Raw genomic sequence first — 249 nt, forward strand, 5'->3', positions numbered from 1 at the left:
CCCAGCCTTCCCTGTGGCATCGGCAGGGTGTTCAGGGCTCTGCGCTCCCTAGACGTGGCGCGGAACAGCCTGGGCGATGAGAGCCTGGCGCCTGCGTTCTGCGAGGGGGCTTTCCCTCGGCTCCAGGAGCTGAGTCTGCAGCGCAACAGCCTGAGCTCCTACGGCAGCGTGTGCGAAAGCGTGCAGCGGCTGCGGGAGCTCCGGCAGCTAGATCTCAGCCAGAACACGCTCCTGGCAGGCCCGTCCTCC

General features: G+C 67.9%; 1 protein-coding gene across 1 annotated transcript in view; it reads left to right on the forward strand.

Annotated features, from left to right (window-relative positions):
* The window catches only part of LOC104500281 (toll-like receptor 2), a gene marked incomplete at both ends in the record, with an annotated part of 793 nt that extends 550 nt beyond the window's left edge, over nucleotides 1-243 (forward strand). The window contains one exon of the mRNA XM_010143897.1: nucleotides 6-243. Within this exon, the coding sequence (XP_010142199.1) occupies nucleotides 6-243 (238 nt within the window). The remainder of the gene's footprint in view (nucleotides 1-5) is intronic.
* Between the last annotated feature and the right edge of the window lie 6 nt (nucleotides 244-249).

This window comes from Buceros rhinoceros, unplaced genomic scaffold (genome assembly GCF_000710305.1).
Source record: "Buceros rhinoceros silvestris isolate BGI_N320 unplaced genomic scaffold, ASM71030v1 scaffold41059, whole genome shotgun sequence".
In the NCBI taxonomy this organism is placed as follows: Eukaryota; Metazoa; Chordata; class Aves; order Bucerotiformes; family Bucerotidae; genus Buceros; species Buceros rhinoceros.